The 25046-nt window shown below is 45.5% G+C and overlaps 1 protein-coding gene across 6 annotated transcripts in view; it reads right to left on the bottom strand.

Moving 5' to 3' along the window:
- The window catches only part of camkk1a (calcium/calmodulin-dependent protein kinase kinase 1, alpha a), a 64682-nt gene that overhangs the window by 5415 nt on the left and 34221 nt on the right, over positions 1–25046 (bottom strand). For 5 of the 6 annotated variants that reach the window (XM_036523366.1, XM_036523364.1, XM_036523367.1 and 2 more), the window contains 14 exons: positions 23362–23409; positions 22540–22593; positions 17020–17071; positions 16678–16811; positions 14289–14325; positions 13793–13814; positions 12675–12763; positions 11307–11506; positions 8423–8476; positions 7911–7984; positions 7067–7154; positions 5949–6077; positions 4788–4891; positions 1267–1314 (listed from right to left, as the gene is read on the bottom strand). In XM_036523366.1, coding sequence (XP_036379259.1) covers positions 1267–1314; positions 4788–4891; positions 5949–6077; positions 7067–7154; positions 7911–7984; positions 8423–8476; positions 11307–11506; positions 12675–12763; positions 13793–13814; positions 14289–14325; positions 16678–16811; positions 17020–17071; positions 22540–22593; positions 23362–23409 — 1133 coding nt within the window. The remainder of the gene's footprint in view (positions 1–1266; positions 1315–4787; positions 4892–5948; positions 6078–7066; positions 7155–7910; positions 7985–8422; positions 8477–11306; positions 11507–12674; positions 12764–13792; positions 13815–14288; positions 14326–16677; positions 16812–17019; positions 17072–22539; positions 22594–23361; positions 23410–25046) is intronic. The other variant, XM_036523369.1, reaches the window with a different exon arrangement.

Here is a 25046-nt window from a genome sequence, read left to right as displayed (position 1 = left end):
GTTAAAACACAAAGCACTACGAAGACGTCCTTCCTCCTCATAATTCTGACCATCCAGCTACAGAGCGTCATATCAGTTCTCTCAACAGTGCCAGCCTCCAGCATTTCTCTCTTGGGACCCATTCTGAAAAAAATTCTTAACTGATTTTACTTGAGTGGGGAGAGGGGATTTGGTGAATGGAGAAATCACTACTCCAGGTTTGGCTCAGCAACAATTAAATCTGGAATACATCTGAAATTCAGTAAAAATAGTAATTATTACAAACATGATTACATAAATATTATAATTGTAGTTTTCAGTGTAAAATAAAAGTGCTGTTTTAACTGCTAACTGTTTTGGGCTGGCTTGATGTGACATTTCTGACAAGTGATACAGAGATCACACTCCTCAACTGAACATAGTGGTAAATTATTGCTGTTATTTCAAAAACAGGTGATGTAAATGATCTGAGAATAAAATGATGCTGAACAGAACAATTTCTTTACTGTCATGGCATAATATCACCATTTATTGATGTCAAAAACTAATTATACTTTTGTAAATTCCAACATTTTCTGTCAAATATAAATTTAACTGCATGGCCCTAATTACACATCATTCTCCCAGCATGACACTCTGTGACAATATTGATTCAGCTGTACCAAAGAAGAAACATGGTAACATATGATATAATGAGATCTTAAAAAGAACACAGCCAAGGGTTCAGATTTGAGGACATTATAACACTGCTGTACAAAGACTGGGTGAATAGAATCAGAGTAGAACGAGTCTGTTGGGGACAGGACTTTGGAAAGGAGGTTGGAAAAGGACACTCGTTCAGAGAAACCCTCTGGAGGCAACACTGCCAAACCAGTGGAGAAAACATGACCTGGTTCCTTCACTCCACAACTGTAACGATGCCCCTCAGGCGATCAGGATTAGTTTTTCATAGACACTGACAATCTCTCTCTAACACAGTCATTAGAACAGGAGATGCAGCATTTTGGATAAGCTGTGCTCTGATACCATGGTAAGTACTAAGTTGCTAGGGTGGGCAGGGGGGCAGGGGGGTGCAACAGACAATACCAGAGTTATAAATGGCACAGATAATCAGTTTTAACGACACCCACGGTCAAAAACACACGGGGGAGACGACACCACAGGCATCACAGGGGATACACAGAGCGCCTTCTACGACCCCCCCCTACATTTCCCCTTCCTCTTGGGGGAGCACACAGAGCAGAGGACGACAGGGGTTGACATCGCACCGGCACATCACACAGTTACCTTAATGAGGGGTGGAGTTTTAGAGAGGAGCGGAACAGCCAGGTGTCCCTGCAGCAGACAAATGGAGGAAAAGGAGAATATCAACAGAGATACAGGTCAGGGGAGAGGCCTTTGTGAGATGGACATGGTGGGGTAAAAAAAAAAAAAAAAAAGAAAAAAGGTCGGGGGGTGAGCTATAATCGAAGCGGCGTCACCTCACTCATCTCCTGCACCTACTTCCTGTGTCATTGACTGGCGCCAAGCACCTCCATTAGCCTGTTCCACTCCCCCAGCTGGTGTACCGTACCGTGCTCGCCCTGATACTGCATAGCTAAATCTGCAACAGTGTGTGCAAAACTGCAGCCCCTTGAAGCCATCGCTGCTACTCGAACATGGTCAACTGCTCTCACGCTTGGCTTTCAGGTGAGGGACATGGCCACATTCTGACAGACATATTGCAATACAGCACAGAAACATGCTAAAAGGTAGACACTGCAAAAATATATATTATCTTAACATACAGCTTGGTCTCGCCATGTGTTTGTTTCACTAACTTACACCTGTTAGACACACAATGTTACACACATTTTCTGACAAATGTGCATATTCAACTCAAAACTAATGATTAAGAAGGGATCCAATAAGGCCACTTCTTGCTGCAGCATGAAGAACACACTGTACTTCACACAATCATTATCACACAGAGTATAAAGCACTCTTCAAAAGAAGGCGATGTAAAAACGACCGTGACAGAGAAAGGATTTTGTACAGTAGTTCGTTTTGTCCATCTCTTCATTTTATAAAATTGAACTGTGGAGAAGAAAGTGACTTAGGAAGGAAAATGCTCAAAGGGAATCTAGGCAGAGCTGCACTGAAGAGCAGATTAAAAAAAGAGGGGCTGCATTCATCCAAAGCTGGGTGAATGGAAAGAAGGGTGGAACCAGGCTTCACAAAGGGGTCAAACTGAAAGGAAGCTGTAGCGGTAGAGAGGAAGAGGAGCTAGATGTTCTGAGCCTAGTTACGACATCACAAACCACAGGCTCTATGTCAAGACTACACCCGAGAGCAAGACTGCAAGATGTGCAAACGTCACTGTACCGCTACAATGAGTAAACAAATACTCCTCTTGCCCTGCTACTCTTGAAAGTTAAACACTATGCTCGAATAACTTGTCTGCAACAACATACATGGTACAAAGTAAGCAAGCTAGGTGCCTGAATACCCATTATCATCATCATTATCATTATCTGAAGGGCCACCTGTGACCAGTTTAGCTCAGTATCCATTTGAATGGTTGAGGCTTGCAAGAAAAGCTTTGCAAGAGGAGTAATGTGATATAATCTCCTGTCAGAACAGTTGCTCATAATCTTAATCTACCCAAAAATATTGCTTGGAGAACCACCGATCCTCTTCAGCTACTACAAGTGTAAATTTTGCCTTTCGTATTTTGTTTACAGTATGGCAATATGTCAGACTGCCTTACATACGAGTAAGCCAAGGTACAAGCAACAACCGTGCATTTCATAATGTCTGTCACCTCCTGATAAAATCAAGTAAACATGAAAGATTGCATAACCCTTGTTGTGCTATAGATTGCAGTTTGTATATGGTGCTACTAGTAACAGCATTGTATTCAGGTGTGCTAGTAACAGCACAGAGATGTTGCCTACATTAATACCTATTCCCTGCCTTCGCTTATACTTTTAGGTATTAGTTATTCTTTAGTAATTGAATGAAGAGGTTCAAATGACCTGGATACATTTCATTACTCTAACAGCAGTCATACTTTGCAAAATTATTGCAGATTCCATCAGAGGTCTGGCACCTGGCACATCTCAAGGATCTGCAGCCAGGAGCAGAATGTCCATCTAAGTGATATTAAATATTTAATGGTATGGAAATTAAAAGAGTCTAAGTGTTGAGAGTCAGAGGTTTAAAAGATAGAGAGCCACCTTTGGAGCTGAGAAGGACAGCTGCAGGCTCTGCAGTGCTGAGCACTTCCCAGCAGGGGGCAGTGTTACACCCCACAGGTCTGCACATGCCCCGGTGAATTCACAGCTCCCCTTCTCTCAAACGGAAAACAAAGCCCTGCGCCATCGGCTCCGCTGTGAGCCTCGCCGGGGAGCGGGTCTGGGCTTTCCTGTCAACTCATCAGGAGGTGCCAAACGCTCACGAAAAACACATCGCACAAGGACAGCAAGGCTGATTGGCATCTAGAGATCGGGAGTCTAAACAAGAGCGGAGATTCACTGATCAATTCCCAACAATGGCAGGCCGGAGCATTCCCCATTATCCGGCACTCAAAACGGGCTGCAAACTGTCTTTCAACGTCAATAACCGTCCACAGAAAGATCACATGCACGTCTTAAGTGACTCGTAAGCTTTTTGAGCTGCTGGATTTAGTTCTGCACTCGGTGGAGTGTCTAATCCGATGAAATACAGACAAGCACTTATTGATTGACACCAACACAAAGCACTGCACTGCTCGGTGGGCGTATGCCGCAGGAGTGGAGCGGCACTCAGAACCACCTTTCGCTTGGATCATGGACATGGCTTAAATGGATGGAGCGTGGCAGGGGCGTCTCTGGGTGTATGGATGCATGGGAATTAGGCTAGGAAACATGAATTCAGCATTTGGAGAGAGTCTTCCTCTTCCTCTGTGTCTGTGTATGGGTCAGTGGACACCGTTTATCAGGACAGGTGAGGGAGGAACCCGCTCTGGCAATTGAAAAGAAAGACACCCCTAAGTGCACCCCTAAGAGGGCCATGTCGCACCACACTCTACCTCTCCACCTCTTGAGCGACACAGCTGCGGTTATGATACTGCCTGTTTGACATATCCCATTTGCACTGTCTACTGAGTGGGAGTAGGATAAATTACAGCAACACACAGCATGCCTTCTGACCACTAGACCTAATGAAATGAACAGGAAGTCAGACACTAGGCCACAGCATAGCTCCATCTGCACTTCGCTGACAGCAGGGTACATTTCTGAGTACAGGAAAAGTACCGAATACTGATGTGTTCTGACATGAAGAGGGTATGCTCGGAGAACCGTACAGCGCCACGGTGACACAAATTAGCTGTGCGGCTGAATGATTGGGTTCTCCCTATTTCAACAGACAGATGCATTGTTGTGTACTAATGATGTACAACCTATTTTTTCAAACAAGTGAATATAATTAAAAAGCACTTAACACCTTATTAGATTTGCATTTTGTTTTTTTGTACATCACATAAGACAGGAAATGACTCAGCTGCATTTAATGGTAAATAGCTTGGTAATTTTTTTCCCTATTTACTGCATGCTCACTATCTGTTTAATAACTACTTTCAATTTATGAAGTATATATTATGTAAAAAATAAGTGAGCCATAATTATCTATTAATAGTTTTCTAACAAAACAAACAAGCCCTTCAAATAAACTGCTACTCAGGTGGAGAGGTGCTGACATGCATTTGGTATGGGTGGGGAGGTGTCTTGCTGTTCAGTCACACCAAGCGGTCAGGGTTTGGACGAGGCGGAGGGGTCGGCACTTACATGAGCAGGTTCCCGGGGGCGGACATGGACCTCTCCTCTCTCCTGCTCGGACACTCGAAGGGGTTACTGAAGGAGCGCTTCCTCAGCATGGCTTTAACCAGGATCTGTGGCGGGGAACAGAGCCAGGACCCTCTGTGAAACTGCCACTCCTCAGTCATGTGGCCATGCAACACGCTGGCAGTCAGACAGCATGACCTAAGATTTTGCAGAAATACCTGCACCGGCACAATCTGATCTGAGCTGCGCTACCGCTCTGAAGCCTCTACCGCGATTAGCGTAGGTGGACAATTTCTGCAGCAATGGGAGAGGGGGAAAGCAGGATAACGCCACTTGTCACTCAGTACGGAGGAGTGTTTTGAGGAGGAAGGAGCTGAATTTAAGAGCTGGCCGTGACGGGTATGACAATTGCACTGAGAGACTCTGTGGCCAACCCGCAGCCAAGAGCAGAACTCTCGCAAACCCACAGGAGCCAGGAGCAGACCCTGGGCTTCTGTTCAAATGCAAAGCCTCTGCTCTGGGAGGCGTGGAGCCCTCATTAAACCAAAGGTGATCTGTAACACATTACACTGTGTGTCTGGTATCATGGATGTTGCTAGGATCATTCTTTCCATGATCAATCTATAATCTTGTCAGGGGAGCAATACTTTAAGTAGTGTACCAGCCTCCTGATATACCTTTCTTGATCTACCCAGACTAAGCAGCAGTTGTTGATTTCCAAAAGCCAAGCGGTCCTAAAATAAGCTGAAGCAGATTTTGAGCTCGAAAAGCACTGTGTGTTTGGCAAGGTAATTGGACCTGGGGTGGGATGACATCAGGCTTGCATGACTCCAGTTTTCCGCCGCAGTGACAGAGGCTGGGAATTCCAGTCCGGCCCCCTGCCCCCCCTCCGGGTCAGTGGCGCTGTGGTGTAACTGCCTCCCACTCTCCTCAGAGTCCCCGCTCAGCGCACGGAGATTCGCGCAGGCCAAGCCTTCATTAAAGAGGCCGCGCAGCCGCTGACTTTGGGAGCCCACAGTCGGAGCGGACGCCAGAGACACAGACACGCTCGGGCCCGTTCGGGACTTGGACGTGGACGTTGGGCCGATACCGGGCCGGCTCCTCTTCCAGAACCGCGGGGGCAGACGCTGAATGGGGTTACGCGGGGCTGCGCTCCTGACTTACCACGGCGGAGAGGCTGGGGACGAACTTGACCGAGTTCTGCACCTCCTCCTCCGTCACCTCCACCACGGTGCAGTGCTCCTCCTCCAAGGGCAGCGGGTCAGTGCCGTTCTGAGTCACCCAAGGGTGCAGCTATTTGGGACAGAGCACAGAAAGATAACACTGCAGTTCTCGCACACACACACACACACACTGCAGAGAGGGGACATCTGCTGTTTGTGAGGAGAGGAGAGGCTGGCCTGATGCCAGGAGCAGGCTGGCAAGGCATCCATCATTCCTGCCTGTTTACCAGCCTCCCCCCGTTGTCTGAGATACAGATCTGCCTGCTCTGAGATGGAGGGTGTGTGAGGTCCTGCTTTAATTAACGCCGGTGATTCTCCCTGTGCATTGTACTGCTTTACCGGGCACCAATGAGACGAGCTTCACCAGATCAGACCAGCGATTGAAAACAAACAGAGACCTGTGGTGGAACTGGGCTGGGGTAGACACGATAAAGACCTGAGGCTTCTGCACCAGCGTGCTGCACAGAGGAACAAAGGATCGCCAAGAGGACTGTCCGACTCGTCGACCCTGAACCCACAGTTTGTTTTTGGCACCTCTGGCCACCCGGGTTTCACGTCTGCTTAAATCAACAGCCTCAAGTGATGTCATGGGATAAAGTCGTTCCGCCGTTCCAATTAGTCAGCTAATTAGCTCACGTCCACAGCTCGTGGCTCGCGAGGGAGCGCAAACGCGACATCTGACAGCGGCGGCGCGCGAGGCGTTTTGCGTCCGGCGCTTTCCATCCGAGGCCCTGTCTCCTTCTCTGCTCCTCAGGATGAGTATCTGGCACTTGGAGAGTGCAGAGTGAGTCAGGTGGGGACAGAAGCCAAGCTGTCACCAGTGTGGAATGTAAGCTGCAGCTAGGCAATGTAAATACTACTTTCGGGCCCTGTCAGAGTCGCACTTCGATCTTCTGGGTGAACAAAACATGTACAGAAGTGTGTGTCGGTCAGTAACTTGTACGCACCCCTCAGTTTTGGTGTGGGCTCTGCCATCTCTTGCCGCAGTGATTAAGCGACAGAAATGGTGTTGGTCATGAACACCCATAGAAGCCCTTACGCAGTCAGTCCCCCTCTCACCTTGATCTCTGGGATGGTGATTCTCGTGTCAGGGTTCTTGTCCAGCATTCTCAGAATGAGCGATTTCAGGTCCTCACTGATGGCTGGCCTGCAACAGCCCAACGATATGGACATGGCACATGAAAAACTGAACAGAGAGGGCCAACAAAAGCCACTTTCAGGACACTGACAGGTCAACATGGTACAGGGTGCTATCTAAAACGTCAAGGGTCACACTGTAACAGCACATAACATGCATGAGGCATGAGGACGGAACCTTTTTGCACTGCCCAGCAGAGAACACATGTTCATTGCAAAGACAGAACAGATATGGGCATGTAAACTGTAGTAAGCATATGTGTGCTAGAATGCTAGCTGTTCTCTGCAGTTTCTAATGGTGTTTTCAGCACCCAAAGTATGACTGGAATGCACTGTAGTTTATTATTTGAGTATGCCGATCTGCACGGCACACTCAGGATGAGAGACAACAGCAGAGAAAAGTAATACTTCATCTGCCATTCACTTTTTTTTAAATCTGCGCTTTTCTCATTTTTTCCCCGGGTGCCTGGCACAGCACACATCTCATCCAATTAAAACCGCCCTTGGTCCATATTCCTGCACCCACGTTTGATTCTTGAGTTTTTGATGTTTGGCTCGGCTTCAGCCGGAATCTGAGCACACTCTGGTCTCAGAGGCACCCCGGAGAGCGGATGGGGAGGGGGAGCTCGGAGGCGCGGGCATGGCTGCGCGACAGAGGAACGTTTCGTTTTCCCAGCAGCACCCGGGGCCGCCCCCCGCCGGCGCTAACCGCCGGGATCCACCGCTGGAGCCATCGGGTTTGATGAAGGTGATGAAAGTCACTCACGTCTCGGGGAACTCCACAGGTTTTGTCCTAATCTTATTGTGCAGAGCGAGGATGTACTCGTCTATAAAAGGGCACTGTCAAAACGAGAAGAGAAAAACACACTCAATGTACCGAGACACGAAATGCACTGCTTATAAATGCATCTTTAGAGGTAATTAATCTACCATCATGTAAACACTTTAGCACAACCCCCCACCCCCCACGCAAGCCTTAGTAATGAAAAGGTAGCAAATCTTTGAAAACACCATTACTGCCAGTAGGTATTGTTGAGAGCAAAAACACAGACAGAACACTTAATTACACTGAACATAAAAAGGTGAGATGCACAACTTTTTCACCAATGTGTTTGTATTGCAGGCAATTCTGCTGAGAGAATTAGGATATCCGCCATACAGACAGAGTACCTGTACTTATGCATGTAAGCATAGTCCCTCAAAGAAACAAACAACTTCAATTATGCTGCGAGAAGAGAACAAAAACAACAGCAAAAACATTTAAAACAGCGAACTTGCCTTCCCAAACACGAAACAGTAGAGGGTCACTCCCATCGCCCATACATCCAGGGCCTGGAAAACAGCATCATGGGACAGTCAGTTACAGACCTGTTATCTGGACAGATCTCTAGAGATAGTGCTTCTACATGCAATGGCAAATTTCCCAGTCTCAGGTTACCTTGAATAATGACCTCATCACTTACTCTTACTCATCTCTTCTTTCCAGGAGATTTACTCTCTCGAAGCAGAACCCAGGTCCCGTTGCTATTGCTGTCGTTAACACAGTTTCATACTTGTACCTCTCTGTTATATGTCCTGTACATAAATGGTAAGAGTGTCTCTGCCTTGCTAGCAACTCGCTCTTTTGTATGTGTGTGCTTTCTCTCACACTGAAAAACACTGTCTTTAAGAAGACGTCAGCAGACGCGTGAAAAGAATAAACAGATCTGACTCGGTTTCCAAGCAGCGGCCGCTTGTTTTGTGAGCTCGGAGGCACGCGGTAATTTCCTCGCCGCGGCTCTCAGCGGTCAGCGGCTGACGGTGGAGGGGCAGCGGAGAGTTTGATTGATGGAGCGGGCCCCGCCTGCCCTGCCGACCCCCGCCGCCTCGAAGCGAGGCGCGCTCTCTGCGGCGGAGAGCCGTCATGGCGCAGAACAGAGGAGCAGATAGAGGAACAGCAACTCTTCAGCCTTAAAGGAGGCGGATTCAGGCAAGATCGTGTCCGTGCGCATGGGCTTCATTAATCGCGCGAAATGAAGGCACCGCTGGATTGAACGGCGACCGTCATGGCAGACAACAGGAGTCAGGGGTGGGGGGTGGGGGGGGGGGGCGTCTTGGGTGGACAAGGTCACAATGACTTAATAGGCCCATTGATTTTCTGGAGGAGAAGTGAGGAAATATGGCACCGTATGCATTGCGGTGCCAGAGGAACCGGTCGTTTCTGAACTTGCCGTGCCTCATTAAGTGGAAATGGGGAAATGATATACCCCCGTCTGTCGGAAAATGAGCATTTGCGACCCAATATGAACAGCTCTGTGGCCCTGGCAGCTTTCTCAAAGAGGACTGAATCATCCTGTTTTTGGATGAACAGCAATATGTGTCATCAAAACCTACTTTCAAGATCAGACACAGCGATAATTTTTTTTTTTATTGAAAAATAATTTCAGTTTGAGCTCAAACAATGGTTTTCCTAGTGAAGGCATTAAAAAATAGCTTTGAAGTTTGACACTGAAAATACTTGGCCAGGTCAGAGGTGAGATCAGTGGGGATCTCTCTCCAGTATATGGGCACAGATAAGTAAAAAGCTCTGGGCTGACTTTACTGACCATAAATGACACAGGATACAGATAAAAATGATACAAATGATGTACACATACCTATACCTAAGACAGCATGCAGCACATAGCACTCAGCTATTGCAGCAGAAGTTTACTGCAGTGATGGAGGCTTTAGTTCCAGCCTGTTAGGACAGAGAAATCTGGCACATTATTGTGCTTATTACTGGTACTGCAGTAATGCTGGCTGCATGAGAAAGCTTGGTTCCCTGCAGTACTGCGCTCTGTGTTTTTGGTTCACTGTGAAACTGCCTCAGGACAAGCTTTGAATCAATATTATTCACAGTCCAAATATTTCACTCTTTCCACATAAATATGCTTTCCTTCACTGCATCTCAATATGTCCCCGGTGCTTGGCAATAGAGTAAAAATCCATACGGGTTTAGCAGGTATTGACCAGTAGATGGATGACACTGTAAACAGTGGACTGGGCTTTACGGGGTACGGTGCCAACACCCTGCATCCATTTGCAATTGGACTCTTAACAAAAGTTAAGGTAAATCTCAATGCAATTCCCTCATCAGAGAGGCTCCTCACAGCGTTTCAGACAACAATCTATTTTTAATGCCATTTTTGGTTCAGTCCACTTCATAAGACATACACACCATTTTTGTATTTTGTAATCATACGGACACATTTCTCTGCATCTGCACCTTAAATTAATTGCCTATTTGTCATTACAAGCATAAGGAAAAAAAAAAACATTAAATCCAGGAAAGCTGGCAAAAGGTTTTGAGATTCTTCATTTCATCCTTGTTTCTGGCTCAGCAACGCTTTGGGTAATCTGCCGCCCCTTGGCAGTCTCTTTATTAAGCATGCAAACGGATACTGCACAGCCGTTACCTTCTGGCAACGTCCGCGAAGGAATGCTCTCCCAGCTCATTTTAATTTCATGATCTCCATCCCGGGCTCTCCTTTCTGAGTGCACTCAGCTCTCGGCAGCATCTGCTGCAGTAAGTGTGCTTTAATCCAGCGGCCCCGGCGCATGCGGGAGAGGGCGGTGCTCATGCGCCGGCCCCCGCGCGCTCTCCACACCGGCTGCCTCTAACCGAACCGCGAGCGTTCAGGCTCCCGCTGAGGCCCCGGGCTGCAGAGAGCCTAACTGCCCTGTTGAGATTCTGCAGGCGTTCAGTCGCAAGATAAACCACCGCGAATACCACCGCGTTAATACATAAGTGTTCAGGGTGCCCAGGCATATACATATTCCTGTTCACTCTAAGTCAAGGAAAGGTAAACGTCATGAGCCATTGTTTTCAGTCTGTTGTTTTTAGGTGACGAAAAAGGATGGTGTAGTGGTACTGAGTAGGGCTTGTAACCAAAAGGCTGCCGGTTTGATGCCCTGCTGGGGCAACTCAGTTGTACACTTGGGCAAAGTACTCAGCCCCCCCCAAAAAAACACCTTAGTATATATCCATTTATATAAATGGATAAAGTTGTAACCTATGTAAGCTGCACTGGATAGGAACGTCTACTAAATGACAATAATGTAATGTAAGTCATTGTACAACTCTGTGCAGGTCTGGCTGAGGCAGAGCGCCAAGCAGAGCCGCTCAGGGCGGCTTCCTCACCTTCCCGCTGAAACTCTTGCGGTTGTCACACAGGGTCTCGGGAGCCATGAAGGCAGGGGTCCCGGCCGTGCTGGACAGCAGCGCATCGTTTCCCTCAAACTGGTTGCTGACGCCGAAGTCGGCGATCTTGACGTGGCCGTCGTCCCCTAGGAGCAGGTTGGAGGGCTTGATGTCTCGGTGGATGATCTTCTGATAGTGCACTGAGAGAAAGGGCAGGAAAGTTTCGAATCAAGCCCTGTCAAACAGCGATTACAGCCAGTGAGGGCCAATTTAAATCTCCAATCAGCCGGCACAGGTGGCCTCGCCAGCTTGACCCCCTCCTCCCTCCGAATTATTACTGAAGAGTAGGGAGAGGGGTCATCTCGGACCATTGAGAGAATAATCAGCCTGATTAGATAAGTGGTGCCTTTGGGTTTTGAAGAACTCAGATTAAACACAATTCAGAAAATTGCACCATTCAGAATATTACATTCATTGTTGTTGATGGGGGGTTGTTAAAAAAAATAAAAATAAAGAAGCTTGAAAGGGAAAAAAAACTACACAGAAATCATGGTGATATTGGTTCTGGAGGGCCACTATTAAATGTCTCCAAAATACAAAAAATATAGCAGAGAATAAAGATTGTTTTTCTTAACTGCACAATTCTTGATGACCAGCTTTCTGATGGTGCAACAGTACACTTCTATATAGCCAAACATATTACACATATTACAAGGCACACTGATGCACACCCTCCTGCTGGTGGTCCCTGTTGATATGCAGTTTTGGATAATTTTACCTCAGTGGAAATTAAGCTCTGATTACCTCTGAAGCGTAAGCCAATGGAGAGGGATAATGGCACTTGTTTCAGTGCAAACCCTACTCACAGCGATGGCCGGAGGACATGAATAGCTGCTTTCAGTTAAGACAAAAAACAAAGTCCATGCAGGCGGCTGGCTGCCATCTCTCCCACTGCCAGGGTAGCTGACAGCCCATGCAGTTAAGACACGTGAAAAAATATTCAGCTGCTTCCCTTTAATAAGCCGGAAAAGTTGTAAACATTTTTCGCACACTTGAGACCCTGCTAACGCCTACTAAATCTTCCTTAAGTTTCTGTCGCCTTCTCCATTTGTGAGAAACAAAGGAGGAAAAAAAAAAACATTTACAAAATAAAATGGAGACGGAAATCGACTTTCATTGTTAAGAAGACTCATTCGAAAGAGAGAGATGGGTTCTTTATGCGTTTTTGAATGAAAAACAGCTCATTACAGCATTTTAACTTCCTTCTCCCATCTCCCCACGAGACGTGGTGCTTAGTCATATTTCATTTGCAAACTGACTCTCTTCCAGTGTTGTTCTGAAAAGAGAGGAAGGTGAGGAAGGACTCACAGTATTCTATGCCCAGGACGATGTCTCTGAAGTAGGTGCGAGTCTGTTCCTCTGAGAAAGGGTTTTCGCAGGGGACCTCCATCACCGGACTGAGAGAGACAACAGGGTCAACAGAGTGACAGCCCAGAGTTTCGGGGGCGGTGCCAATGTCACCACCGCAGTACTTATCATGTACATGTGCATGCCATAAACATGGTAACACACACACACACACACACACACACACACACATTAAAATGAAGACAAACATGCACACACTCACTGTGTATTCGGGTAACCTGCCTGACTAAAACATCATGCCTCACAAACTGTGTAACAATTGGTAAATGTAAAGTGTGACAAGGCAAGAGGTGTGTAATATACTTAACACAAAACACTTGGTTATTTAAACTCTGGCATAAGTTAGCTTCAGTGATTTAAAGTAATTCTGCAGTGTGCACTCATAATTGAATTATCTGGCAGCTCATTGGCAACACTGCATAACATCCCTGTCCCTTCAAAACTGAAAACATGTTATTGTAGGCCTTGCGATTAACTTAACTGCTGCTACAGCTTTAAAAATATTAGGGGCATGGAACTGATTGCACTGAAAGAGCAAATGAATTAGTCTCACTTGGGGATAGAAATCCCATTTTTTAAGGACACAAAATGTAATCTATTCTCATCATGTCAGTGGCGAATCAAGAAGCAGGTGATCAGATAACCGTTCATCCATCACTTCTGTTTAATGTCAAAAAAGGCACTGGATTAGCATTTTTCAATTTAACAGAGCTCACTTTTGGCAAACTAGTTTGCCTGCACCATGTGGTTCAGGCACGGACAGTACTGTGTCTTCATAAGTATGTTCACTGGGCAGTTAATAGAGTCCATTCTCTGTCTGCAGGAAATCCAGAGAATACCCAACAATACACGTAACTAAATTGGGAGGTGCAGCAAGGCCAGCAAAAAAAAAAGAATTAATTGTCAAGTGAAAGCACAAGCACATAATTAATCCCTTTATAGCGGTACCGATGGTACCATACCAAGCAGAGAAAGAACGTCAGATGTGAGTAGTGAATAATATCGGGCGGAAAAGGTCAGGCGTTAATTGCGCACATAAGGACAAACGCTGCACTTACCCTTTCTGCATAAGCTCAAATACTGCAGGGAAACAAACAAACAAACACACGAAGCAAAATGCGTTACTATTCATGACAATACCGTTAATCCGTCATAAGCGCTAACATCCTTTTGGTTGAAATGATGCTTCCGGACTCATTCTGACAAGCTCTACAAGCTTTCAGCAACTAAATAGCACTTTGGCTAGCAACCACACCCCGTAGCAGAAGCTCTCTGCCACTTGTAAACAAGGACCCATTCTGATATACATTCTTCCACTAATTGTCATGCTCCAAGACACCTCCAACGTCTTAGTCCATCTAACACACTGAAACCTGCGAGCTGGACCGGTCCTATAGGCGTCAGGCAATTCCCCTGGAGCTCCAATTGTGATAATATGTCAATAATATGTCTTCGGATTCCTCAGTCCATGATTTGGATCACTGAAGTGTTTTCGAGTATGCAGTGGGGTATAATGTGCAGAAAACTGTAGGTCCCATTGTGGTGGGGACTCACCCATATGAAGGTTATCTTCAGATGGATCGTCGAGGACCTGCAACAACAATGTTTACGGTCATTTTGGGATAAAGAGAGTGGACGTTATTTTAATTATCAGAGTGAAACTTTCAATTCTCATTGTGATAATGACATTGCTGTATCACAAGTAATATGCAGGAAAATCCTTCACTTCCTGCCATTGTGTTGTCCACTTAATCTCCATTAAGCACATGAATGATGTACCACTCTGATTACCGAGTCAAAATCTGATCTCCAAAGCCTAAAGTACATAGCAACACTTGAATCAGAAGTTAAAATCATGCGTCACATTTTTGTCAGCGGTTGGCTTCTAGTCACGCCAAAGTAGTGCTTCAAGCTTCACACTCGAACGGAAAATCTGATTGTTGGATTGTCAATGAGTATGAAGGGGTGAAAAAAAGACCGGCAGTACAACCTCTTTTCTCCTCAAGGAGACATGCTACAAATGACCTGATTAAAACAAGCCTGAAACTGAAATTGAGTGATGACTCAAAAAGTGCTGCAGTGGGATAACAGCAGAGGAAAAATATCGAATGGAGGTCCACCTTCATCCAAACTCATTAGACAGGCAGCAGTGGGTACCCTAAAGGTATCCTTCCACCCACGGGTTGCCCATTCACCGCTCACGGCCTGCCGAAGGCTCTTAATTACTGTTAGATTGCTCCAGCGTCTGGACTTGATTGAAGGGTCTTCTGGCGAGGCTACGAGAAGGACGCCGAGGTGTTCCTTCATTTCCAGGGGGACGTCTCGTTGTCGTGGACTGTGGTCACTAATCCTCAAAATCCTTTTGTTGAGGGACGCGTTCCAGGCGGCCGCTTTCAATCCCGCCTGAGTTTAACCCAAGGAACAAAGCGTTCCAGCTCAAATTCTCCATTATGCAGCTAATAACAATGACTAACTTGTAATGTCTACACCTTTGCATGGGCCAGGGAGCACATTTTGGGAAACGGAGCTTAAGAGACTATCAAACTCCAAGGGAGAAGGGGGTGGTGTGGGCTGGAAGCCCTTTAAACACTGCTATTGAAAATGCTTCGAAATTACCGGCAGCAGTCATGGACAGCATGGCCATCAGCATGGCCGGAGAGCTAATATCGAGCACTCAATCCCCTCGATATGAACACATTCTAATGCAGTCTGAAAAACACCTACACGCTGGTAACTAGTCCCATGAATTTAGCGTGAGGGATTTTGATCTGTATCTAGAGCCTTTCCCTCTGGGGAAGTTCAATTTACAACAGATACAACTGTAGCGTAGTGAATAAGACCCACTCATCTATGATATTCCAATGGCTTAGAGGGTGGTGTGGCAGACAGAAATGAGCTCATCGCTTTTTCAGTCTCCATTTCTTCTCCTTTAGAGTCTCTCCCCAGAGTCTGTCCTGACTTTGGATGTGGAACACATTTCATTTTCATCTTAACTTTTGAGAAGAATGTTATTCAAGTTTCAAAGTAAGGTGATAGAACTGCAGGCAGTTTTATTGGCTTGTGTGCTGAAAAATATTATGCAAATTCACCCAAACAATAAGTGTAAGAGGTGTAAGGCGTGTAACACGCCATAAATATGTTACTGCGTTCAGAACATTGCCACCGGCATGTACTAATTCCGCTGCCTTTTGAATGTGGAGTGGAATCTCAATGCGATTTTTCTTTACTTATTTAAGCCAAATGAAAGCCAGCACAAGTGGGATTTCACCCAGTTGACGATTAGCATTCTGGGAGACAGAATAATATACTGTTACTGTTCAACATGCAGTGCTATTCTCTGCTTCATCTGCAGTCTTCACGACACGCTGCTCACAGCAAACTGACTAAGCTTATTAGTCTGGGATGAAGTAACATTATTTAAATCAGGAATTTCTTCAGAAGAAGCCTTTTTTTCAGGTCATCCAGCCCCCCAGCTCTTTCTCCATGCCCACCAGCTATTAACCGCCACTCCACGGACTGCCCTGTTTTTTATGCTCTACTTCTAACAACACCCTGGAGAGAAATGCTACTGGATTGGAATGCATACGTGTAACCTAGGATCAGAAAATCGATACCTACAGATATACTTAACCAATTGCTTAGCACTGAAAGCATGACCTAAAATAGAGGTGTCCACTCTCGGTAGAGGAGATCTGTGGTCCTGAGGATTTTACAGATACCTTTGAATCAGCCGCTGATTGACACCTGGGAGCCAATGTTTCCATCCAACGAGTGGCTCCAGTAATTACGGTCTTAGCTTGAAAGAAGCCCATAAAGCTGTGGATCTCCAGTATATCCACAGTCCCCCGTAGGTATAACATCTCTCATTTCTAGTGCTGGGCAAACCCCTCTGTATGCTCTCATTTTCCTTTGAAAGGGAATGGCCATAGAGACCGTGCATTACCTCCACTAGTTTGACAATGTTGAGGTGGTCCAGTTTCTTGAGAATGGCGATCTCTTGGTACACCCTCTCCAGAGGCCCCAGGACCTTAGCCTGCTCCCCCTGGGCTGCTTTAGGTCCTCTGGGAGGGGGACGACCTGTGATAGACAACCCAACCAAAGCACTTTCATTAAGCTACCATTACAGGCAAATAACAACCCACTAATGATGATAAATCAATGTCAAAAAGGCCTAATTTAACTAATTTTTTTTTTAACAATACACTCAAGCAAGAAACTGGGGCATGCTAAATAAAATGAAAAGAGATGAGAGGAGACGTATATGAAACTGTAAAACAACACCTACGTGGAAATCCATACTGCTTCATCATCTTCTTCTTGGAGACAACTTTCATTGCCTGAAGAGATGAAATAACATTCGTGAGAAACAACTTTCCACAGATATTTTTGGTGAATCTGACCTATGGCTAACTCACTGCATAGGAGAACCAGACTGCCAGAGGCCTCCGTTGTTAAAATGCTATTGCATTCAGCTGTTCAGATTCTCCTCCTGCAAGTTTAATGGTGATGAGTCAAGACATAAAAAAAGACCTGTTCTTTTGTGTCAGCAATCTTGATCCACCTAATCCTGGGCTGGCAGCTCTCTCTTCGGGTGGCCTGATGACTCTGGCATCAGCATATTATGATGCTCTGCTCACCGAAATCAATAGGTCCCTCTCAAAGGGATGACATTGCACTCACAGGCTGCTGTACTGGAGGGGTGCTTCGCTGAGATGCAGCGTGGACAAAAGGTATCCCACCAAGGCATGGACATGTTTTCAGGACAGTGTGAGAGAAAGGCCTGAAATAACCTGAAAATACGATTTCCTCAGTCTAAAGGTCATTTTCTTTTTGTCCTTTCTTTTCCTTTTTTTCTGCTTTCCAGTTTCTTTCCTCCGCAAACCCAATCTATTTTCAAATACAACCATCTCAGGCTCAAACTGTCTTTGATTTAGATCACAGTTGGACTGCAGTATTGTTTTGAGGCATCTGCGCTTCACACGGTGGCCTTTAAAGGAGGAGCAGGGACTTGCTTAACAGATTTTTGGAACAGTGCCCTGATGAGGAAAAAATGCTAGGCTGATAACACTGACAGGCTCAGGCTTGCGAAGCGCAGTACTACATCGGGTCAGTGGTTTCAGAAAGGTCACAGAAGAGACAGCCTGCGTACTTGCAGTGTGAAAGTCATTTTTTTCTTCCCTTATTTCGTGTAAGTATCTGATGACTCCAAGCATTGCCCTTACATTTATCGGCTTCATAAGTGACAGTGCTGCGCATCCAGTCACACCCTCACAGAATATGGGCAATAGTGGAAGGATTTTGTGAGGGCAAGGCTTTGGGAGCTACATGGCCCTTGCTTGGATCAGATGACGGTCTAATCTTGTCTGACATCTTGGAGCCATGTTTAGATATGTATATATAGGCATTTAAAGAGTGCCAAATTTGGCTCAAAGTCAACATTTAATTCTACATATCCTTCGTATTACTCTCTGGCTGGTGGGTAATCTAGACTGAAGTTTGACATGGTTGTTCAACGCAAAAAGACTTCTTAAGTGGCTATTCTTTTATTAGGCAATGAACATTACTCTTACGCAGATTTCCTTAACTCTTCATGGCATTACAGAAGGATTTTACATGGTGGGTACATTTACTGCACGATGTCTCAGCGGTATGACATAATGATCAGACTTCCTGCATTTCCTGGAATTCCACATTAATAAACAGAAAGCTTTCATAAACTCTTTATTGGCACAGTTGATTCATTTCTCCTCCTAATTGTAGGCTTAAGATTCGCAGCACTGCCGGGGCTTAATGTAGGGGACTGCAGCAGGGAAGCTTAAAATGTGGATGATGGCCAAAGTACAGACTCTCTAATAGAACTGATTAAAATGGGCTTCGTTCAACAGCGCACTCGCCCACAGATCCCTCGCTTTTACCCACCGTGGTGGCAACAGCACACATTAACAACCATTGTTGGAACCCCATCATGGGCTCGCGCATGTACCAGCTTAGTCTCTCGTTCCCTCTTTCAGCATTTTTCATTTGCTCTGTGTCTCTTAAAAATGGCAGCAGGAACTCATCTGAGGAACACTGAATTATGAATGTCATAATCTGCACTTGCGTTTCTTCATCTGCATTGAAAATGGGTCCTTTGCACTACTGGGACATGCAGTTGTCTCCACCACTGCTCTGTGGTTCACTCTAGGTGAGTGAAAATCCTACCGCTGATACAACTACGCATAATTCTGACAACAGTACAGATTAAAATAAATTTAAAAATGTAGAATCTTGGGCTCCCAAGCCATTAAGTGATGCTCGCTTTGAGCGTGAACTAAGCTCTATGGCCCGGGTTCAAACCCAGCCCTGACCTTAGCTGTTGATGACAAGGAGCCTACAACAGAGGATCAAATTTGCTTCATTCTGCTGGGGACAGAGGCGGGGGTGTCGGCAGGGGTTGCTCATCTAACCCCCCTCGGGCACGCTGTAATTCGTCGGGCGCCTGCGAGTTGCTTGGCTGACATCAGCAGAGTAGAGCCTATAATCTGATGATCACCCCCTCTGCTGTAGTACGCTGGGTGACTTGTAGTGTGAAAAATAGCTGTGGGCTGCGTGTGAGTGGATCCACAGATTGCACTCCTCTCACCTCAGCGCTCCTGTGTGAGAGCAGTGGTTGACACGGTGAGATGAGCCTAGTATACATCTGCTAATTTCAAAACAGAGCTGCATAAAGGGGAAAAAATAAAAAAAATCTTTAGACCGTGACCCTTACAATGATACTGGTACACTCTGGCTCTGGGTTAGGCCAGCCACCCCTGGAATATACACATCATCTCACCAACGGATTGGAGATGTGTTTCTGCTGTCCACACACTACAAGACATCCCTTTCTGCAAAAGCACCACACTGGTACCTGTGTATAGTGACAAGTTAAAAGAAGCCATTTTAAGAGGACAAGATACCAGACACCTTAAGCAAAGAAATATATATACCCATTGCACAACAGCTACCATAAGAGGAGGCTTTTTTCCTTTGTGTGAAAACAGCTTCATGGCTTATCCTGAAGAAGTGCTTTGAAACATATCTCACAGATACTGCTCATTAACTTCTCAAATAAAAGACTAATTAGGTGTTAATTCCTGCACCTGCAGACTATATTTTGTTTCTTAATGAATAGGAACCAGTTGAAAGCATCTGAGCGATTTTAATAATGGTATTTAAATTTTCTAACAAGGGTTTTAGAAACTTCAAATGTTATTCACTAATGACACGGAAGGCCGTTCATCTTCTAAGAAAGATTTTTGTTCTTGTGAGTAACTGTCACCAGTTTATTTACTCCACTGTAATACTAATAACACACACATTTACAGGTAATCAAAGTTTAGTAAAAACTATGAAATCGTGCAAAAGAATTGTAATCTATGAACATCTGTGCAGATGATAAGCATAAGATGTATTGGTGTTTGACTGCTGAATTTATGCCACAGAATTTATGAAACTTTTCTGGAGATGAGGCTTCCACGTGTTGTTGGCTACAAGAGAGAATTGCTTATCAACACACAGTGAAGTCATGAATATTTAACGTACGTGCAGGATGAGAGCTTGGGAAAGGAAGCAGTTGATTACTAATATCAACCCGGTGCTGCAACTCAGACACACTGATTTACATTTGACAGCACACCCCTTCCCTTGATTAAAATGTATGTCGTGATTTTCCTGGCTGTGGGAAAGTGATGGACTGTATAAGAATATGCAGCAGCAGCAGCTCTAAACCAACAAGACAATTCAGGTCTGTTTGGAAAAAAGACTTTGCATATTCTGCACTTATTCTATACAAAAATATATTCTCATGCCAACCACAGCTTTGCAAAATTCTCACAAAAACTCACTTTTATCAGTCAGAAACACAGTACAACTTAGCCTTGTGATCTGTAAGATTAACGCTCGATTCACAGCTAGTCTCTGAGATTTCAGCGATGTAACACGAGGTCTTCACAACACAGTCTGACCTAAGGCGATCCCCCTGTTCAGTGGTTTGCTCATGAAACCCTGTCAGCACCATGGACAGCGGAGTGTGGGGACGGCAGTGTTAGTCAATGGAGGAGATCCTACGGGAGGCTGGGGAGCAGCTCCATTTTGGGAGGAGGGAGGGGAAGATCCAGACAGAGCAATTCGGGTCCACCGAGATGGACAGATTTACGGACAGGGATGCTCTGACCTGAAAACTTCCCTCAATTACTGTGTTTTAAACCACAGTTTCTAGTTTAATTAGTATCTCCATTCTATGCTATCCTGCCGCCCTGGCAAGGTAGTTTTAACGTAACAAATCTAGCGGACCTTGGTGACAGTCTGGAAGCACGGCAGACACAGCACTGTTACTAGGTTACAGCACTGCTAGCAGTTTAAATAAGAGCAGAAAAAAGAAGAAGAAAAAAGAAAAATGAAGGCTGCAAAGACAGACTGTAAACAAGGACAGAAACCCGCAAATTAGTGAATGCCTCCGGCTTGCTGCTTTGCAGTTAATCTGAACGTTCCCCCGTGTGCATACAGCGCTAGGCAAGTGAAGCTTGTTGCTCCCGAGACAAATCAGTGGCTAATATGTTGTGGGTGTAGGAAAGTAGACGGAGGATAAAGAGACTCCATACAAGCATTTAGAGACCAATGATGTTTTTCCGATCTATGAAACAGACAACCGAAAGCATTCTCCTTCTCATACCCAGTTCATCAGTTTAGTAACCTGAGCGCCTGGCTGGATCTAGTGAAGGGAGCGTGAATATGGCTAATCTCTTCACAGCTCTGTTAGCTTTAGAGCAGCAAAATGTTCTCTTTGTTACCTTTCTGCAGCATTCACTGATCGAGGACAGCGCTTATACGCTTATATATACTTATACTGTGCTGGCAATGAGTCCCACACAGTGGGCGCATGCTGAGTCTCTACAGGGCTGAAACAATAAGTGCTGTTCTTAAGGCTTTACCCAAACCTGCCCCCTTTCCCCGAACACCTTTTTCGCTGCGTCAAACAGCGCAGACGCGTTTCTATCTGAGAGAGTGCAATTAAGGGTAGTGGGTTCCTGACCCCCCCCCCCCCCCCCCCAACACCCCGCCACTCTCCGTCCCTCTCCCTCCTCATCTACCTACACAGGCTTGGCCAGACTCCTTTGTTAGGGCCCAGAGAGAGGGCTGACGAGCTGTAATAACATGCAATCTGTCCGTGAATTAAAAGCCATTTTCTCGTCAGCGCGAGTGGGTACATGGAGACGAAGCATATTTCTCGTCTTACATAATCATCCGGCATGAGAGGCGTCAGCGTCGCGCACAAAGGTCTGCGCCTCGCTCTCCGCTCAAAAATCAACAAAACAACGAGGACGGAGAAGCCTTGAGTCATGCAATTAACATTTCAAGCCATGCCGCTCCTCTCCGTGGAGAGGTGTAAATGATTAATCATTCTTAATCTGCCTTAAAAAAAAGAAGAATGAGAGGCCACTCAAACCCTGCTCTCCAAGGTCTCTCCAACTCTTCACATGTGCTCTGCTGCTCTTTCAAACCTTCTTGATGGACCGTTCTACGTATTGAAGCCCAGCAAAATATTGACCTTGTGTGTGCAACCACACAGACGCCCCTGTCCTACTGTGCTGTGACTAACATTAGGGCGGCTGGGCAGGGGAGGGGGGTGGGGGCAGACTGTTTAGGTTGCATGTGAGTTAACACCAGAGGAACAAAGGCCACCAGGATGGGGACAGCACTGTCCCCCAGCACCAAACAACAGAATAAAGAGCAGCAAAGCGCCCAACAGGAGAATGCCAATCATTCATGGAACAGGAGGACTTACATAATACTTGTCATCATCTTCGTTATACGCCAGTTTCACCACACCATACGAGCCCTGTGAGCATAAGAAATGAATGAAAATCAGGAAGAGACCTAGGAGGAGCCTAGATTGTAGATTTCCAGATAGGATGACAGTAAATACAGAGTATAGAAACTGTACTCCTTCAATTTGGGCCAATGTTACATTTTCAAGGCCAGCATTCAGAGGATATGACATAGGCCAAATCATAGACATGATTTTGTTAAGAACTGAACGATTCAACTTGACTGTGCAAATACAAACTGATACAGAAAGCATCCTTTTGCTTATTGCTTGTTGAAGTTCATCATTTATCATTCAGAAAAATACCATAAAGTCAAAGTTTCTTGCTGTCTAGAGGACAGTAATACTGTTTAAACAAACATAGTACTGGTAATGGGGTCCCACAACAATCTGGTCATGTACATCTACAGGTCATCTTCTACATAAAGACATGGCTATATAACTGATGATCAGCCCAGTGACAGTAAGGCTTTATTGACTGCATTTATTGCATATATGCAGTATTACTGCATATAGGGATTACACAGCAGTGTGTATCGATACTAAGTCAAATCAGTAAGGACAGGCGTTAATGATAATTGTGCTTGTGGAAACAAGCATGAACAACATAAAACAAGGTATAAAAACAAACAAATCTAAACAGACTACATGACATTAATAGTACGTGCAGTCTATGATCCCAAAGACAAAATTTTGAACTGCCATATATGAATAATTAGAAGAACTTGGTGTGTATAAACATACCAAGATATGTAATTAAGATACTGTGCATGTACTCACCTTTCCTATTTCACTTTTCAGCTTGTACTGGTTCAGCTGGATACAGTCCTGTGGAAGAGAGAATAAAATGGCGACAGCTTAGCAATGTCAAATGAGAAAACTGATACCACAAAATCAATACTAACAGGAAAAAGCAAATCAAACTTGAGAAGCCAGACTGAGACAGATGCAGCTGGATACCAACTGGGGAAAAAAATCGACTGTCAAATCACAATGACTTAAAAGGATGCAATCAATTCATTCATTTGAACTGGTGGGATATCCTGCGCAGAGGAACATCATGCGTTACAATTTTTACAGCAACAGCTTGAAAATCTAGACAGCTGTGAAAAGCACAGCAAAGCCCAGAGAGGACAGACAAAAGACCATGCAGTAAATAAAAGAAGAGTTTTTGCATATTAATAGGCTAAGGTAAGGGACACTCCATCTGTATATGGAACACTTTAATGACTTAGGCTTACACAGCTTATGGCTCTGGAGTTTTTGAAAGCTGTCAGGGTGTTTAGCAAACGAAGGCTGCTTCACAGACACTTCAGAGTAACACAAAGACGAAGAGTCTGGGCACAGAAGAGGGACATAACGTAGCTACAGCTATAGCTGGATGTGTTGAAACGTAAGCTACAGAAGTTGTTCTGAACGAATCAATAAGCACATAAAAGAAACACTAAGAGCAAATGATATAGGCAGGAAGAGCTTTGATTTGGATAAAATAAGGAATAGCTCTGTGACACTACGCCCCGTTATGAAATCAAACACAGTGGGAGAGAGGAGAAGGCAGCGCAAAGGTTCTCCCGCTAAGGCTCATACCATGAAACCTATCACCTCGTAATGCTGTGAAACACAAAGTGTTGGGGGGAGGGGGAATAAGGGTGTAGAATGTACCTGCAGCATTACTGTTACCACCGTTTCCTGAAGGGGGGGGGGATTATTTACAGGCTAAAACAACAGATTTCATCAAAATATCAAGTTACTATTATTACTATTTTTTTTTATTAATTTTCCTTCCTATGGAAGGATTTATAACCCCTTGTAAAACTGAAAACATGCAGTCTCCCCAAAGGGGGGTGGTGACAAAAAAAAAAACCTATAACGCCCTGAAGCTCCCACTTATGCCCCCCTCCTCCCCCTCCCCCTCCCGTGCAGAGAGGCAGCCCCAGGATGAGGCTGGCTGTGGCCGCGGCGACGAGCCCGCTTGGCTGGGCCCGGGAGCTCTGGCACATGCTCAGTGCGTGTGGCACTGCAGCAGCACTGAGTCTCCTGCAGCCACAGCCACTCTCCCGACTGAGAACAGAGGCAGAGAGGCTTCAATAAATCATATACCCTTTCTTCAGCTCCGGCCGCGACACCCGCCGCCGATAACATCCGCATTCCCCATATCCGCCTCCCCGGCCACCTCGGGAGCACCAATTCGCCTCCATTTAACAGACGGGGCCCGGGTGGGGGGGGGTGTTTGACTGTCACCGGCTGGGTTATTTTGTCCCCTCCTCACTCCCACCCCCCACCCCCCCCCTTTAAATTAAAATTGATTATAGTTCCGACAGAAATGAAACAAGGAAAAATGACGGTGAAGCTAACCCCCTCTCTCTTCAGCCCCCAGCAGTTCGAAAAACTACAAATTGAAACTGACTTGATAAAAGGCTGGATAGCCAAGCCTGAAATTAATACGGTGAAATTGCATGCGTCAT

This window comes from Megalops cyprinoides, chromosome 3 (assembly GCF_013368585.1).
Source record: "Megalops cyprinoides isolate fMegCyp1 chromosome 3, fMegCyp1.pri, whole genome shotgun sequence".
Taxonomy (NCBI): domain Eukaryota; kingdom Metazoa; phylum Chordata; class Actinopteri; order Elopiformes; family Megalopidae; genus Megalops; species Megalops cyprinoides.
Note: the sequence above shows the minus strand (reverse complement) of the source record. Positions and strands in the feature narration are given on the sequence as shown.